Source organism: Nesoenas mayeri (genome assembly GCF_963082525.1).
Source record: "Nesoenas mayeri genome assembly, chromosome: 4".
NCBI lineage: Eukaryota > Metazoa > Chordata > Aves > Columbiformes > Columbidae > Nesoenas > Nesoenas mayeri.
This window is the reverse complement of record NC_137540.1, coordinates 2,572,738-2,589,537: the sequence shown is the minus strand read 5'-3', so window position 1 is coordinate 2,589,537 and position 16,800 is coordinate 2,572,738. Positions and strand designations below refer to the sequence as shown.

The window sequence follows — 16,800 nt, the reverse complement described above, 5'->3', positions numbered from 1 at the left end:
ATGAAGATGCGCATTTCATTATTACCAGCTACAGATTACAAAAGCTCTGGATTCTACACAGGAAATTCATTTAGGAAGTTTGTCATTAGCTCTTGCAAACATATATCTCAAAGTATGTGTCCTTGTAACTCATTATATCTTCCAAATAATGTTAAGATCTGATTGTGCGTGGGGTATTTCAGAAACAAAGGAACATCCGAGACAAACTTTTTAATGCTTTGATATTATTTAAAATGGCTAGAAGAAATCTCCAACAGAGCTATGGAAGAAAAGAAGTATCATGCAAAAATAAGCTTTAAAGCAAGCAGTATTTTCCAAGAAATTTAAAAAAAATTAAAAGGATATGTGTTAGGCAAGTTTCAGTATTGATTTTTACTTTTCCTCTGCTTCATTCCTTTTCTGGGAGAGAAGGAAAAAGACAACAAAACTGAAATTATCTCAAGATCTTAAAAAACCCTGAGCCTCAAAAGAATAGAGTGCAATTGGGTGCCTTGTGGATGCTGCGATATAAACCACCTAATTCCCGCTGCCACTGTTAAGCCCCCATTTCTCAGGCTATATTGTCATGGCAAGTACAACCACTTGCCAAAAGCAGCTATTCAGTGGCTGCTGCTCCCAGCACCAGAGGGTTTTGGGAAAGCTCTGGGCAAAGTCTGTTTTCTCCTTCCAGAAACACATTACCCTGGGAAAGCCTTAGTACGTGCAAACACAACAACAAACTAATCAGGCCACCAGCACAATGACGAGATACCTGATAAAAGTAGTAACAAAAGCAGTATATTTAAGATTACTCCTATTCCAGACATAGCATAAGGAAGCCAACACAGGAGTTAGCATGAAAGATCTTGCATGCTGCTTCAGAAATCACAGCCATGAAGATAAATCCAGCAAAACATCCACACAGCACAGATCTGCAAAAGCACCAATACTAGCAGGAGAGAATCTTCTTTGCTGTCTCTAAGGAATATCCAAACACCATCAAAGCCCTGATTACCAGACTGACTCTGGAAATAAGCTCCAGCCTGGTGACCCTTCAGCTCTGGAAGCCTGGCAACAGGAGATGAAAATACAAAATAGGTTTCCAGTCTCATATATTTTATTGCTTACATTAAGTAGTAACAGGGGAAAAGCATTAAGTGCACACAAACAAATCAGTTCAGAACGCAGGGAGTTGATACCAACTAATTAAATTAATCCAAATCTGGGTTGTTTAATGATCTTAAACCATTAAGTCTTTGTGAAGTTGACATCTGCTTTGCATCGCAGCACTGAGAAACAGAGCAAATGAGCTTCTGCAGAGCTCTGGCCTGATTCCTTCCATCAGTCTACGCAGAGATTGTCCATTCCAGTAAATAATCCCAGGACCGTGGACTATGCCCATGCCAAGGATAACTTTGAAATTGAAGTTCTAATACTGACTAGAACACTCTGCAAAACTTATTAACGTCGAAGATTTCTTTTCCCTACTTATTACAGACAACTGGGTGACACTGGGTATCAATGCAAAACCTCTGGAGCAATTCAAAATGAGAACTAGTTGCTTTCAATTTTGAATTATAAAAGTAGATGAAAACCACAGGATTTCTCTGAATTAATGAAATTACTCTTACTGCACTAAATACACTTTAGAATATGTATTTCAGACAATAAGCTTGCCTTAGGTACTTGAAGAATTAATTACAATAAAGCAATAAGTTGGAGGTTCATTAATTCATACAATTTACTGTAAGATACCCGATGGAATTCAGGCAAATGCAACAAGAACACAACACCGTGAGTGTTAAGAACAACAAGAATAAAAGAATTAAGTAAAACACTTGACTGTTGTTCATAACTGTCGATACTGTGTCTCGATTCAGCCTTGGGAAACAGACACATGGTTAAAATGAAGGGCTTTTTGGCTCATCTGTTGGACAAAAGAGTGGTTTATTTTGATTACCAGGAGATGGACTGTCAATATTTCATCTTTGGTACTGTACATTCCTTGACACTTATCCCTGAGAGATAAGCACAACGGATGAATTACGCACTCTCAGTTGAAAGCCAGTAGACATTATTATAATTAGGCAGCTCAGATACACAAGCTAAGGCACCATAAAACCAATGAGCAAAGCTGCTTCCTCTGCAGAAGTTCTAGGGGCAACCTGACAAATAACATACTGTATTCCTGTGAATCACAGCCTGGTTTCCTCATTTTGCTGTGTCTTGATGCCACTAAACCCACTGCAATCAGGTCCTATTTTGTTTAAAGAGAGAAGCATCTCAGTCTGGTATTTCTGGATTCAGAAAGCAACTGACCCAAAAGCCCATGGAGTTGTTGGGCACTTTGAGGTGTGTCAGTGCCCAGTTCCTTTATCAGCAAAGGGTTTTAAACCACAAATGACACAAAAATAACAAAACTAGGAAGGCCTTGGAACGCAGACAGTAATAAAGAACTGTACAAGTGTGAACATGTTTATTTTGAGCTGTGATTCTCGTTTGCATTGACTGTCTCCAGCCTCTTGAATAATTTTTATTCATATAACTAAATGTGTTATTGCACCTCAAGTTTCACATGATATTATCACCTTGGTGCAACAGACAACTACCAAAACCAGCAAACTCTTAGTCCTATCAAAAGAGACAAGTAAGTTTTTCCAAGTGCCTCAAAAGGCAGTTTTGTCATATCGGTTTTATTAGCATCGATTTAAATGGGTTCAATTTCCAAGATGACTTCAACATTTCTTAGTGTCTTCATATTATCTCTCATAGCATCACAACAGCGAACCCAAGCCTGTTTTTACTGCTGGCCAGAACAACTCCTCAGAGACTTGCCGGTTTTTAATTTTTATTTTTAAAAGACATGCCCAAGCAATTCATCCGTCCTTACAATAGCAAGCCATTATTGTTTCATTTTAGAAACCATGCCCTCTGGATTTCTGCATTAGGTCTCCTCACCGCTGCCTTTCAGCCTGCATGGCTTCTCATCCTTTTCCATTTTTGGTCAACAGCCACGCTCCTTTCAAACAGATGAACAGGCTGGCAGGAAGCAAACCATGGCACACTGCTCATTATTCCCAACCTTTGGGTGCTTCACTTTGTGTTATCCACTTCCTAAAATGGGTGAGAAGCAACCACCACTTTGCCTAAAATTCCCAGTAATCTTTCTGAATTTTCTATTCACAGGCACAGCACATAACAGATACGCTCTATGTTTGGCTTTATAGTCTGTTTTGTATCTTCCAGAACAAAATTTTGTCAAACCTGTTAAAAATTCTATTCATCTACTTAAAATTTCCTGTCTCATTACACATATTGCAATCAGATAAAGATAAGTGCTCACAGGATTCAAGATCAGTTGTTTCTCTCAGGAGGTGGGAAAGACCTTTCCCAATAGTTCACCTACTAGAGTCCCAGTGCTTCAGCAAGTTCCATACATGTGCAAATGCCCTTTTATTCTCTCATAAATCCTAGCTTGGTGAACATCATCTCTATTGACTTACTTGTTAGTGCTATCAGTTGCTGTTCCCACATCTGATATTTTTTATATATATATATATATATATATATATATATATGCATCTCAGATCTCACTCTACTGCAATCTTCTACTGGCTACAGTAATGATCTCTCTAAATATTTCTCTTAATTGAGGTCTAACAAGCTGAGATTTCAAACCTCACAACAAGAGCATGGATGTTTAGCCTCAGGCTAAGACCTGAATGACTTTCAACCATGTTCAGTTTTATTACTACGAATAGTCTTGACTGACTTCTCAACCATTTATTTGGGTTGAGATATCAAGTGTTGCCATTTGTTTACCCTTTGCATTGGTTTACCTGAGCATAGGTGGCTGCAAACAGAACAAAAAAGAAGAAAGCCTTTTCTGCTCCATCATTTGTTTTCTAGTTTCTTAGGGTAAACACTTTACACTTATTGACCATGCCCTTTCTTCATATCTCCAGAAGTCTCAGGTGCTGCAGCAGTCACAAGTTCTATTCAATGCACTGTGGTCAGCCTTGGCTTTCCTGTGCTTTGTAGAGATCAAAGAGACTGTTCACCTTGCCACTTAGTAGTCTCTCCAAATTGTTGATTACTGGTTTCAGTTCATGCCCACAGTGAACCCTGCAAATCAATTTAAAATGCAAATTTACTCCTTTCCAGTGTCGGAATGCTAATGTGAATACACATGTCTGGAATTAACTTCAAAGCTTCAAAGTGCTGTTGTCACTGAGAGATTAGGCAGTGCTAAAAAAAAATCAAAACCATCATAACTGTAATAAATTCAAATCAGTTTATTGAAACTCTGAAATCTGTTTCTTTCCTATAAATCATTTCCCTTCTCTCTTCCCACTCAAGCAGCTCTGGTGGGACACAATGATGAGTCACAGAATCCTTTGGGAACAGAAGGGGTGATGGGCATGCCCAGGCTGCAGGGACAAGAACACCTGCTCTGAAACCATACTATCTGTGTTTTGTTGGAAACAGACCTCAGGGTGATACAAAGAACCACCAAGAGCACAGATGATACTGAGATGTTAAGTTCACATGGCATTCTCTGCAGCCACAGATGTGTCCATTTAAAGCCCTCTCCATCAATCCCACCAGCTGACAAGCAAATTTTCCCCATCAGGCCATAGAGTACCTTGTGTCTCAAAGACTCTTCCATGGTTTGAAAAACCAAAGCTCTAGCAGGGGCACCAGTCCTGGAAGCAGGTATTGATGACTTGGGTGTACCCATTTCTTCTGAAGTCTCTCCCCATTATTGGGAGGGTCAAGGAAAGTATCACCTGTGCTCCTGAACCTTTTAGCTGTCTTGCCAGGGCCCTGAAATCACTTTTAATTGCACTTCTAGTTGCAACTTCATTAGTACCCACCTGAAAGATCAAGAATCAGTAATAGCCCGAAGGTTGAACTAACCTCATCAGTCACCTGGTGACATCCCCATGGGAGCCCCAGAGAGACAAAAAACTTCCCCAAAAAGAGGATCCAACCTGCAAATGGATGTCTCCATTCTGTTCAAGACAGAGTCACCAATGACCACAGCTCACTGTTGTTTTTTCTCAACACTGGTCTTAATGCAGGTCTTGCTTCAAGGGCTTGGTTTATGCACCCTCAAAGATGTTGCTTGCACAGGCTCCTGTTCTTCTGCCTCATCATGTGCTTTGTCCACCACACCTAGAGCCTCATAGATATTCTGTAGCTAAGAGGGTTCCTCTTACAGGTCCCTCCAGCAACCTGCTTCCAGCCCTCCCTACCCCCCAACACTGCATTCCTCCTGCTGCAACACAGGTCCTGGACCTACCTCTGCATCAGCCATGCTGAGCTGCCTTGTGTGCACCAGAGCCGGCACAGCACAGCTCCAGGAGACACCTCCTTCCCGGGCTCCCAGATGCTCCGCAGCCTGACCGCCAGATCACAGCTCCCGCAGGTGCAATTGCTACTGCACTCCAGCTCCGCAAACATCGCAGGACCGCAGTGATTCCCCAGACACCGAGACGGAACCAGCACCACCAGGAGCTCTGTCTGCAGGACCGCCGCGGTTCCCCGGATACTGACAAAGAACCACCACGCTCGGGCGGCTGCGGGACCGCCGCGATTACCCGGACACGGACCATCAACCAGCCCCGGCGGCCGCAGCCGCGTTAAATCACCCGCGCCCCGGCTGCGGGCCCCGCCCCTTCCCGGCTCGTCCAATCAGCGGGCTCGGAGACGCAGAGGAACGCCCCCTGCCGGCGCGCAACTGCTGTGATGGAATGGTTGCGTCATAATCCATATCTGTGACGTCATACGGGCTGCAGTCAGTGTGTCCCCTTAAAGTCCCTCCTTCTACATTATTTTCCTGCCCTGTTTGTAGCAGTAATTCCCATCTGTTCCCACTGCCCAGCTGTGAGCAAGTCGAACCGCAGAGCAGAGTCCTCCTGCCACCCGCCCAGCTCCTCCCGACCGTGCCCCCTAGTCTGCCCCCCATGGCACTCCTCTTATCCACACCCCACCTTTCTGCCTCCTCGGAACACTGCGAGACAAACCCCGGCACCCAAGCCAGATGTGCAGTTTCCATAGGTGGAAGTTCTTAATTGAAAAAAAAAATGAACACTTCACTTTTTTATACCAACTAGTTTATAATGCCAGCACTGAATATTTCGCCTTTGACAACAGGCAAAAACCAGAAAGACCCTTGATTTATCTATTTCTACAAAAGCAAGTTATCTCCTTCTATTTAGGAATCTGTTTTCATGAGTCTCCTGGCTCATATTAATACAGCCTGACTTTGATTCAGAACATCTCTAAAAAACCCTTCTTACATACAAACAACTATATTAAATGTATATATTTGACTGTAAAACAGCGTATGTATTTTGGCAAAATGAATGTTGCTTTCTGCCTCTCCATTTTTTAATGTTTTTCTATCATGCATAAATTGGAGTGCTCTCAGAAAAATACATGGGGTTTTTAACAGCTAAATGCTTGGTTAATCAGATGTAGGCAAGCAATTGAAATTAAGAGAATTGTCTTACCTGTTGTGACACCATGAACAACTCCTTCCTTGGTCCTGGAACCTGAACAAAGAACAATATTAGGTTGAAGATACATGTTCTTAAGTGCTGGCAAAGAGTAGATGGGTGACAAAGAGAGATGAATATATAGATTACATACAGTTGCATACAGTATTTTCTAAGATTATTCAAATTAATTAACGAGAAATTCAATCTAAGGGAAAGGGTAAAACCATCAATAAAGAGCAACAGCATGAGCATTGACTGTGGAAAGGTGAATAATACAGGTAACACTTCTGCAGTTTATTTTTTGTACATGCTGACTTCATTGCCATTTTCTTAATAACGGTGTTAATGAAGGCTCCCACTTTGGAAATTCACACAGATGATTCTGCATGGAAAACATGTCACGGTCAATGTTCTGAGGAGGCTTATACAGCCCTTTGCAGAAGAGCAGAGCCAAAGTTTCCAGAAGATCTTTACGAACTTAATTTACAACTCTTCTCCAGATCTCAGCTTTTACAATAATACAATTAAACACCGAAATACAAGTTCATTCATCAATATGTCCTGCTTGCTAGTAGTGCCAATTTATGGGACCTAAGCCATGTACTTATGGCGCTGATTGATTACAGCATTGAAAAGGCTCTGTTACCCTTGAGCATGAGCAGAATAATAATCCATGGTAAGTAAGAGGGGAAACATAACGTTGCATGATGTAAAATGACATGTTCCCTTAACTAGCTAATGAAGAGGTTGAACAGCTAAGAAGTCTTTTCCTTCCTTTATTACAGTTTTCTCTTTTGAAAAAGCTTGTTTTCTCTCACCGAAAATATTTACCATTGAAAGAATGGTCCGTTCTATTAAATTCAAGGTGTTAATGTCTAAGGACTAGTTTTAGGACTTCGGTTCTTGATCCTGTGGCACCATGAGACCTGAAGAAGCAAAGCCCTTTGAACACATACTGGAATCCAAGCAGGTGATGGTTCTAAAAAGAGACTAAACACCATTTCAGGCTTACAGTGTGTCTATCTGAACACTTAATATTAAGCATATGATTTTAAATGCATTGTTAGACCTGGCCATTATCTCATTCATCTTGTTGAAGTTATTGTCTGCAAGCCAAGCTATTAAACACATGGAAAGCTGTGATAGTAAGTACTGAGTTCCATGGGGCTGGTAGGAGCTGGATGGTAGGACAGAACTCCCTGAGGACTCTGCAATGGATCCATCTCCAGAGGGACACCCGCAAATTAGCTCTTACTGCACGCATGCTGATGTAACACTGCAACTAACACAGAAATGCTCGTCTCTTTCTGTTAGTGGAAGAGAGGCTTTTCTTTAATGAAACCTCGTCTCACAGAGCCATACAGAGCAGAAATACGCATAGCCAAATCCATTAACTGGCAAACAACCAGCTAGGCGCTGGTCCAGACCTCACAGCATATGTTAGAGCTCAATCCTATTTGCCCCACTACTGCACACTTGCATGGAAGGAGCTGTTTCTGCAGTCACAGCTACAACAGGATCTATAAGTACATTAGGACCAGCCAGAACAAGCATATAAATAACAACAGTTGAATTCAGTAGGACGACTCCTGGCTGGCAATGAAGGAAAGCTGGTCATCCATATTGTTTCTGAGAGAAACTAGCTATCTTTCATTCTGGCATTCCCAAATTATCAATAATCTTGTTCATTGTACCCTGAATAAGAAGGGGGACAGAGGAATCAGAGCAGGGATAATACAAAGACCAAGGAACCTGACACTGGCCTATACTGCTTAGGTGATTCAGGAGTGATAGTAGTACTTGGTAATGCCACTTTTCTTTGCTATAATACACATTTTTGTGAAGGGAAGGAGAAGAGTGCATTCATTTCTGGGATTTTTGAGACAAAAACAGACCATTCCAAGCAAGCCCTCCCTGAGATTCAGGTTGCTTAGTCAGAGCTGGTTAAAGACAGGGAGACATAAGCCCAAATTGGGTGAAGGCAAAATTATCATCTAAGAAAAACACTAGCTCCCAAGTGCTGAAGCCCATTATTCATCAGACAGACCTCAAGTCCCTTGACTACTCCTCTGGCTTTTCTACTGCCAAAGGAAAATAAGAAACCTTATAAAAAGAGAGTGCAGCGGAGGAATTCGGATTGTCTTGCCAAATAGGTCACGGCTGCACTCTCTACTCAAAGGCCACGTGCCAGCTAAGCACAGGGAGTAGTAAACAACTCATGCATGGGCTGCACTGCTCGTGATAAGCTATTCCTTTGTTCTGCTAGGGTATAACACATCGAAAATTGTCAGACTGGAAACTTCTGTTCCTGAGCACTGAACATGCACTCGAGTCAACTGAGCAAAAACTTCATCTCCCTGGTAGTGCTTGCAGAGCTCAGGAGCACTCAGTGCATCACTGAGAGCACGCAGGAGCATCCTTTGGACCCTCATCCCTGGTTTCAGAGCAAGTGGGGGTAAGTATTGCCACTCGTTTCCTCACTGCTTCACACCAACAGCTCTCAAAGGATATATGGAGGCACAGTTTTAAATTTACGGTGTACGTGAAGCAGCACAGAATGGCTGAGTCTCAGTCCTCCTTTCTAATCAATGACCAAGCCATTGTTTGACGTCAAGGAAGGTGTTGATGCTGTGCTTGGGCAAGTCAAGACAGAGCCAGTGATTTCGGCTGGCTAGTGCAGAAATGTATCAGCAGAGGAATTTAGGGAAAGAAAAATGAACACCTGGAAGCATAAAAACACACTGCAGACTGCATTAAACAGTATCTTGGGTATTAAAAAGCAAGGCAAAGACAGTGGACTGAGGGAAGAAAGAGAAGACGTCAGCACAGAGAGGCAAAAAGATTCACAGTTAATCTTCCAATACGCCACTCTCCCTCAGAGCTCTAAGATTCCTCCTGTGCCAAAGAGAACTTTTAACAGGTAGGAATAAGCTACAGTCTCTCACATAATAAATAACAGTGGCCTGGGCAGGAAGGTCCAGATGTTTTCCAGGTTTACTTAAATTCCACTGTTTTCAGTAGGAGACCATGTCATGTAGGGAATCTGGACCAAAGACTTTGCATCTTATTAATTCTCCAGAAGCAACGGAAGGCTGGATGTCATGGAGCTGACTGTTGCAACTGAAAATGATGAGCAGGTCCCTCTCAGCCCAATGGTGTTATGTTCTTCTTTTTGCAAGATATCAGGCAGCTTTCACAGCATAATCCGCCTGTGAAACTCCTATCTGATAACCCAGCTACAGATATATGGAGGGAGAAACCTTCAGGAGCTCTAACGCAGTGTGCTGCTCCCCTCCTCTGCTCAGCAAGGGGTTTCATCACCTTTTGCATTGCAACTGTTATCAGCCCACAGAACCAAAAGATTATCACAGCAGCCTTTGTTAAGGCTGCTCAGAAGAGATGACCTGCCAGAGCTCCTGGGGACAACTTCAACCAAAGGCCTTTTTACCCGCATGACTGAAACTGTGCATGTAGCTCTTTCCTCCTGAAAGGGAGGCATCTGCTGAAGGATCCTTCACCACCCCTATGGCCATCTGCACAGGTCCCTATCGTGTCTCAGGGCTCCACTGTCCTCAGTATTTTATTCTTAAAATAAATAGCAAGCCTACCCTACAAAGTCCAACCTCAGCAAAGCATCTCTGAAGACAATAGAAAATCTGTTGCCTTTGGGAGCAGGACTAGGTTCAAATATTATTATATTACAGTCTGGAGAACAGGTCAGGCACAAAGATTAAATCAGCGCACAGCACAGGTTTCTAATATGAAGAAATCAATGATCCCAGAAGCGTGGTGAGGAACTACAAGAAAACAAAGAAAAAGAAAGCCCTGCCCTGAAAAATAACTCCAATATCATGCACAACGTACAGCAAAAAAACATTTTGACATCTTGAAGATGAGCAGACGCTCATTTTAAAATAGACTCATCTTACAATTAGCTTTCAAAATGACTGCCATCTCTGTTGGCAAGAGCTCTGAGCTTTGCTGTGGCTCAGCAGGAGAAAAGTATGTTCCAAATGAGTAGTCCAAACTATCTGGAGCAGCAATAATTTGTTACAGACTAGCACTAACCTGCAAGGGCAGAGGGAATCCTGAAAAGACATTGGAATTGCAGAGACCTCAGTGTTCTCGTTTAAGAGAAATGCCTCTGGTTTTCAGCTCTGGGTAATTTCTCTTTGATTCCTGTGCACATCTCCCTCGGTACACACAGCATCCCTTACAGAACTGACCTGCTCAAAATCACCAAAGCCGAAATGACCTACAGAATAGACCATCTTTTCCCCTTCATTCTTTTATAGACTGGCTTTATTTGATAAATAGGACAAATAGATCCATAATTACTTTTTTTCAATGACCAGTTATTCATGTGGTTGTGACAGATCATTTTCCTGTGAGTTTTTCATTGCAGCATTTGCAAGATAGTCCCCTAAAACCCGATACTTGCTAAGTGAAGATGATAATCATGCAACTGAAGTGCTGATCTGGGGTTTGAAAATAATTTTATCCCTGGCTCCATGCAAGACTCTTGTGTGGCCTAAATAAGTAACTTAACAACCGCTTTGTTGCCTTGGGTTCTACCTGCACTACCTCATTAACTGTAGTGGCTCTTCATGGAAAATATCCGCTATGGAAATGCAACAGTAAGTACAGAACACGAAGTTAATTTCAAAAGATGAGGAGAGGTGACACTTTGCCGTGTAAAATGTTACTGTGGATGTGCCAAGGAGTCAGCATGGTTTACGCTCAGTTCCTGAATTAACCTCTCATGTTTCTTCTTTTAAAATCCCCCTTAAAACCCGCATGTTCTAAGGGATGCTGTGAAGTCACCTTCCACTTCAGCTTTTCTATATATTTTTATTTTTAAATTTATTTTTAGTATATTAAGCACCCCTTCAACCTTAACCCAGCAAAATAGCGTGCTAGCTAGCGACCTGTACGGGAAGGCACCTCGTACTTCACAGCCTTGTTGAGCGTGGCATTATGGACGTGGCTCCACTAAGCAGTAACGCCAGCCCAGTGCAGTGACAGAACAACCAACGTTTGCCTTCAAAGAACTGGAGCTCAGGAGGTCACGACTCTCATTTGTTGTGTGATGATGTCCTATGAGTGATCACATATTGTTTTTCCAGAAGATGAGCTCTGGTGAGGCCCCAGCTGTGAATGTCAGGGTCCAGCACCCCGTAGTACCTACCCACGTAAAGGACCCCCTCTTTCGTCTTCCCCGCCGCCTCTGCCACACCCTGCTTGGTTTTCTCTGCTGCTGCTACAACTCCCTCCTTTGCCTTGGAAAGTCCTTTCATGAACACATCCATGGCTGAAGAATTTCTTCACACAGCTCTAGGGAAAAAAAAACAAGTGCACTTTCAGTGAGACTTTTTCAGTTTTTATCCTGGAAAGGGAAGGAAATTTTATTCAAACTGAACAGGATCACAATTACTTTAAAAAGATATTATTTATATCCCCATATTATGTAGCTTTCATCCTCATCTCTATTAGCAATATAGAAACCTCGCTGTATGTGAGGCTGCACACAGTATTTCAGATAGAAAGAACAGTGAAATAAAGAGAAAGAAAATGAGTACAATTACGTGAATCACCTTTACATTTTCTCACAGTCGTGTGTATATAGTATAAGAAGTTAAACAGCACTGCCAGAGCAGTTGCCTCAATCCCAGAAGAGCTTGGGGATCCTGTTTGCACAGAATCCTACAGAGGGGTTGCTGTAACACAGCTCTGGTTGGAAGATGCATTCATTGATATAAGTCCCTTCCTTGCCTACCAAGGCATCATTTCCCCCAAAGGACAGTTCTGTCCATGTGCCTGTTGCAAGGTTTAGCCCTGTGATTTGATGATACTCCACCTCTCATCCAGAGGAAAAAGCCAAAATTAAATAAAAACTCACAACTTTAAAGAAAATGCTAAAACACACCTTCAAAATGGCAAATGTTCACTTGTTGTTATAAGAAACTGCCATTACAACCCAGAAGGACTGGAGCAAATAGAAAATTCTGTTTTCCCAGTGTTTTGTGCACGGTCCATGTCCCTCTTTTGGAAACTGAGTCTGCCTAAATGGATTCTTTGCATGTAGCAGGGCTGAGAAAAGCTTTCACTAAAAAGCAAAAGCAAGAATGCAGGGATTTTGCAGCACTGCACTAAAGCCAGCAGGTGGGTTCTGTGGCAGCTGTACAACCCAGCACTACACCCAAACCACTAAAATAGTGATTAGAACCAAGAAGTCATGGTCCCTTCAATGAATCTGTTATCCTTTCTCTTCCCCTACCCACACAGAAAGAACGGCTGCCTGTTATTTTCTATGCCGGAGGCTGGGTGGGAGGAATGGATGTCTAGGAAGACATCTGGGCTGCTGCAGCTTTCGACTAACTCGTGACAAGCGTGCGAAGAAAGGCAGCGTTTGTGCTCCAGCCAAACTGCCTACGGCACCTGGAACCCTGGCGCTATGGGGATGTCCCTTGTACACACAGAGTCGGGGGAGGCAGCCCCAGCACGGGGGGCCAGTCCCTGGGGGATCCCCCGGTTCTGCCACGGGGGTCCCCAGGCCTATCCCCGCCCAGCGGGCAGGTGAGGGGGCACCTGAGGACCGCAGATGTGTATCAAATAATACACAGGCACCTGCAGAGGGAGGGAGAGGGCAGGGCGTCGTGACTATATATATATATATCTATACATATAGAGAGATGCAGCTACCGAGGAAGGCAGGGCGGCACGACCGCACGGCACCCACCGGCTCCGGCTCACACGCCGTCGGCACAAGGCGGCCAAAGCACCCGGCCTCGCCTCCCTCCCCCGTGCGCCCAGGAGGACGCTCAACAGGAAATACATACATACATATGTATATATATATATATATATATATGTTTTAGATATTTTATATATGTGTAGATGCATGCACACGCACCCCTACGGCCACACGGGCACAGCAAGCCCAGCCCTGGGCAGCACCGAAGCGGCCGGAGCCGTTCACCCCGCTCCCCCCGCCAGCGCCCCGGGAGCCGCCGCCGCCCTCAGCGAAGCCCCCGCGCCCCCCGCCGCTCCGCTTACCGCCGGGCTCCTCCGCCACCGCCGACCGGCCCGTTCCGAGCAGACTTGGGGCGGTGGGGACGGGGATGGGGAGGTGGCGGGAGAGGCGCGGGGGGGGCCTGGGGAGCTGCCCGTTCTCAGTACATCCCCGAGTGGGGACAGCGGGTCTGCGGTACCACCCCCGACGGCAGCCCCGCAGGCGGCGAGTGTGAGGGAGGGGAGAGGGCGAGGGGTGGAGAGAGGATGCGTCGCGGAGGGAGGGAGGGATGATGGAGCGAGGGAGGGAGGAAGGAGCGGAGGGAGGCTTCACCACGTTCCCCCGTTTTCTCCCGCCCACCCCCGGCTGGGGTCTGCGCCCCCCCGCCGAGCCTCCTTTTTAGCCCCCTCGGTGGGAGGCGGGATAAGTGGGAGCGCTTGTTCCATCGTCGCAGACCAGGAGAGGAAGAAGAGGGAAGAGGAAGAAGAGGAAGAAGAGGAAGACCAGCGGCTTGGTCCTTGGTCCCCCGGGACTCTGCACATCCACCGCTCGCTCAGAAACCTGGAGCACCACATCTTGGTGTAGGGGAGCTGTCAGTGATGACTGCAGCAGTCCTCTGCTTCACCTCACCCTTCCGTTCACCAAAGCCTTGGAACAGCTACCCAAGCATCTACCCGTTTTTACTTCTACTTCCAAATCTCCAGCCCTAATTGACTGGAGCTCAACGTGATCAGTCTCACAAGGTTCATGATCCCAGCTCATTTTCAGTTTGGGAGGTGATGCACTTGCAGGTGTAATTTGCGTCTTAACTCTGTTGAACACATACAAAAAATTTATCCCAAATCAGGAAGATTATGAGAAGTTCTGCCTCACTCCTGCCAGATGTGCCTGACCCCACACCTCTGCTCACATCCTCCACCTTACAACCATGGCCAATGCTACTCAAATCTCATGTGATGCATAGAAGTCACTATTTCCCCAGAAAGGGCAAGCTTTCAAACTTCTCTATTTTGGTAGCAGAATTTAGGCATGAAAAGCCAAGAGCAGTAGGAGACAAGGCATTAGAACAGATGGACCGTCAGCTTCAGTACATCAGTTCGTGTGCTGTATAAAATCCTGCAAGACCTACAGAAACAGTTTGGTCTTTATCGCACTCCAAAAGGAGAAACAGAACGTGGTATAGATGAGAAACAAGGTTGTGAGCTGCAAGGAGCATCTTTCATCCATCACCTGGTACAGACAGCTGATGCAGCCCTGGTTTCCTTTTCATTCTGAACACGTAGTGCAGAGTCTTCCTTTTGTCAGGTTTCTTCATAAGCCTTAATATTTCTGTACTGTTTGGTAAACATCCTTTTGGTTCATTCCACTACTAGTTTAATCAACCAAGCATTTGGCAATGATTTATTTCTTTGTGTAAGACAGTATGGACTGAGAATACAGATAATTCTGCCCTCAAGAAAACCCTTAAAAAAGTAATAGTAATTTTAAAAAATATAAAAATAAGAGCCCAGGAACTAAATTAGATAAGGTGCCTCATCTCATTCATCCTGCACAGCACATTCATACGTAGTAGTGCAAGAGCTCAATGTGGCATTTCTATTTCCTCCCATTTTGGGGGAGAGGAAAATATCATAGTTTCAAACCACAGTGAATAAAAAACATATGCTTTCCACATATTGTTAACTGGCCCAGCAAATTATATACCTTAGTATATACACTGACTCGCTGAAAGCCACTCCCTCCATCGTTCTTTACTAACCAGTAAACTTAGGACCCAAACTAGAACTAAAGTGAATATTTGACTCCATATGTAAGTATTATTTCCAGATTTAAAGAAGCCTTTTGTTCTCTAACATGTAAGTGACTATGAGCACAAAATGTTGCTTTTTATTACACTGATATGAATCTGGATAGACTTATTGAGTTATGTTACCAACAACAGAGAATCTAGTATGATAAATACCCTTGTATATTTATGGCTCTATTTCTGAAAATCTCACAAAGAAGAGCTCAGATGTTTACATCTCCTGGCTTCTGCAAGGCTTTGGGTTTTTTTTGCCTTGTGTTTATAAAAGAGTAGCATTATGTTCTGCTGTTAAACAAAGTAACAGCTTGACAGTTAATAAAATCATGCAGCTAGAAATAGAGAGGTAAAGGCAAGATGGATCAGCTGCCACACCAGAAATAAAGCTTAAAATTTCAGCTGTAGTATTCAAAATAAGCAGCTGTTAAATTCTGCATCGGAGGGTAAGAGGCACAGAAAAATAATAGAGCAAGAACTTTGACACAAGAAATACTTCATTTTGAAAATGGATGGGAAAAAAAGTGGAAAATGGAAAGAAATATGGTAGGGAATTATTGTTGGCTGCAACAGCTGTTTGGTTTTATTTAGGTTGTCTCCTCAGTATTATTAGTATCGCAGTAAGTTCTCCCCTGAAGCCTTTCCTGTCTGCAGAAAGGGTCATAGCAAGCACATTGCCCACTGATCACATTTAGCCCAAATCTTTATTTAATGACACTGTTTATTTTGCATGAGCATCTAGAGCAAAAATCAATTGAGTAGTAATAAAAACTCCTTCAATCCACCCTGTTGCTTTAGTTGCTAGTGATCAAGTAAATCTGCTTTATCGCTGTGAAAAGGACAGTCATTGACTGAACAATATTGCAGAGCAAAACTTGTCACAACTCACTGAGTTCAGGTTAAAAAATGAAAACGTAAAAGTCTTCATGTGGAAGCACTAAGTGTCCCCTTTGAACACTGAGCACTACATGGAAACCTTTCCCTGTTTTGTTCCGAGTGACTCAGACAGGCTCACAGTGCCACCACAACCCACAGTGATGTTACCCAGATAAAGGTACCTTTGAAACCCTGAAAAGCTGCAGGATGAAAGGAAGCCGTCCTAGGGCAGACCATTCACATGTTAACATTGATTATTGCGCTGCAGGGTCTTTCTGCTGATTGCAGATAATCCGAAAATGGTCTTAATTTCACAAATCCATTGGCTGCATGAAACAGTGCAGTTTTTATGCAAATGTATTTCTGTCTTTGGATTTCTTACAGAACAGTTACACACTATGTGTGTTGCTTTAGAGGCAACTGGGGGTTCAGACCATGTTCATAGACTCTGATGTCACAACATTTACATTGTGTGGTGGCTGTGCCACCTCAGTCACCAAAAACTCACCACACAGTCATCAGCCACCAGCCCTTCCACACGTCCAATTCAACTCCCATTCACTCTGACCTTAAATCACAGATTGACTCAGGGGAACCAAGAATAACAGAACAAATGTCTGTGTAAG

The 16,800-nt window shown here is 43.6% G+C and overlaps 1 protein-coding gene across 2 annotated transcripts in view; it reads right to left on the bottom strand.

The window, feature by feature from the left end:
- SNCA (synuclein alpha) overlaps positions 1–11,794 on the bottom strand; it is a gene marked incomplete at both ends in the record, with an annotated part of 48,024 nt that extends 36,230 nt beyond the window's left edge. For both annotated transcript variants that reach the window (XM_080344348.1, XM_080344349.1), the window contains 2 exons: positions 6,498–6,539; positions 11,674–11,794. In XM_080344348.1, the coding sequence (XP_080200474.1) occupies positions 6,498–6,539; positions 11,674–11,794 (163 nt within the window). The remainder of the gene's footprint in view (positions 1–6,497; positions 6,540–11,673) is intronic.
- Positions 11,795–16,800: the final 5,006 nt, after the last annotated feature.